Raw genomic sequence first — 678 nt, 5'->3', positions numbered from 1 at the left:
ACCAAGTGGAGCCGCCGCATCAGGGCCCGGTTGACGTTGAGGGTCTCGCGGCGGCCGCAGCCGGTGGTGGGATCAAAGGAGCTGAAGGAGCAGTGGTTCCAGGTCAGCATGAAGTTGGTGAGGGCCAGGCCCTCAGCTCCCACGTAGAACATGGCACAGTCCTGGAGCCCTCCCGGTGCTTCCACTGGGATCCGGCGGCCAAATTGCTGCACCTCCCCAGGTGGGGCGGGACCAGGAGGGTCCTCACACACCACCCTGGAGAAAACGATATTGGGGTACTCGAGGCACAACTGCTGTTCCAGTTCACCTGAAGGGAGAGAGGAGTGAGAAAGAAACACGGCCACAGATTTTGCAGGAGGTGGGGACAGCAGATGAGGAGAGGACAGGAAGTCCTAGCAGTGTCTGGGCACTGCCTGTGTGCTGCTGCCTCTCCCCCAGCAGCTCTGCAGCGCTCAGAGCACCACCAGAGCCTCCCTTCCCTGCCCCAAAGCACTCACCCATTGCATGGGCATAGACCACATCGCTCAGCACCACCACACGGCTCTGCCGGTCGGGGTAGAGCTCCCGGAAGGCCTCCGCACAGCGCCCGACGTCCAGGGGCTGCTGCCCGAAGATGTGCAGCACCGGGACCTTCCCGCAGGGGCTGAGGCAGGCCGGGCCGTAGTGCAGCACCGCCTC

General features: G+C 64.0%; 1 protein-coding gene across 1 annotated transcript in view; it reads right to left on the bottom strand.

Annotated features, from left to right (window-relative positions):
* The window catches only part of DPH2 (DPH2 homolog (S. cerevisiae)), a 2,907-nt gene that overhangs the window by 860 nt on the left and 1,369 nt on the right, over positions 1-678 (bottom strand). Inside the window, exons 2-3 of the mRNA XM_010006712.1 lie at positions 498-675; positions 3-307 (exon numbers count right to left, since the gene is read on the bottom strand). Coding sequence (XP_010005014.1) covers positions 3-307; positions 498-675 — 483 coding nt within the window. The remainder of the gene's footprint in view (positions 1-2; positions 308-497; positions 676-678) is intronic.

The sequence above is a fragment of the Chaetura pelagica genome, unplaced genomic scaffold, assembly GCF_000747805.2.
Source record: "Chaetura pelagica isolate M959 unplaced genomic scaffold, ChaPel_1.0 scaffold69, whole genome shotgun sequence".
Classification (NCBI taxonomy): Eukaryota; Metazoa; Chordata; class Aves; order Apodiformes; family Apodidae; genus Chaetura; species Chaetura pelagica.
This window is presented reverse-complemented; position numbering and strand designations above follow the sequence as displayed.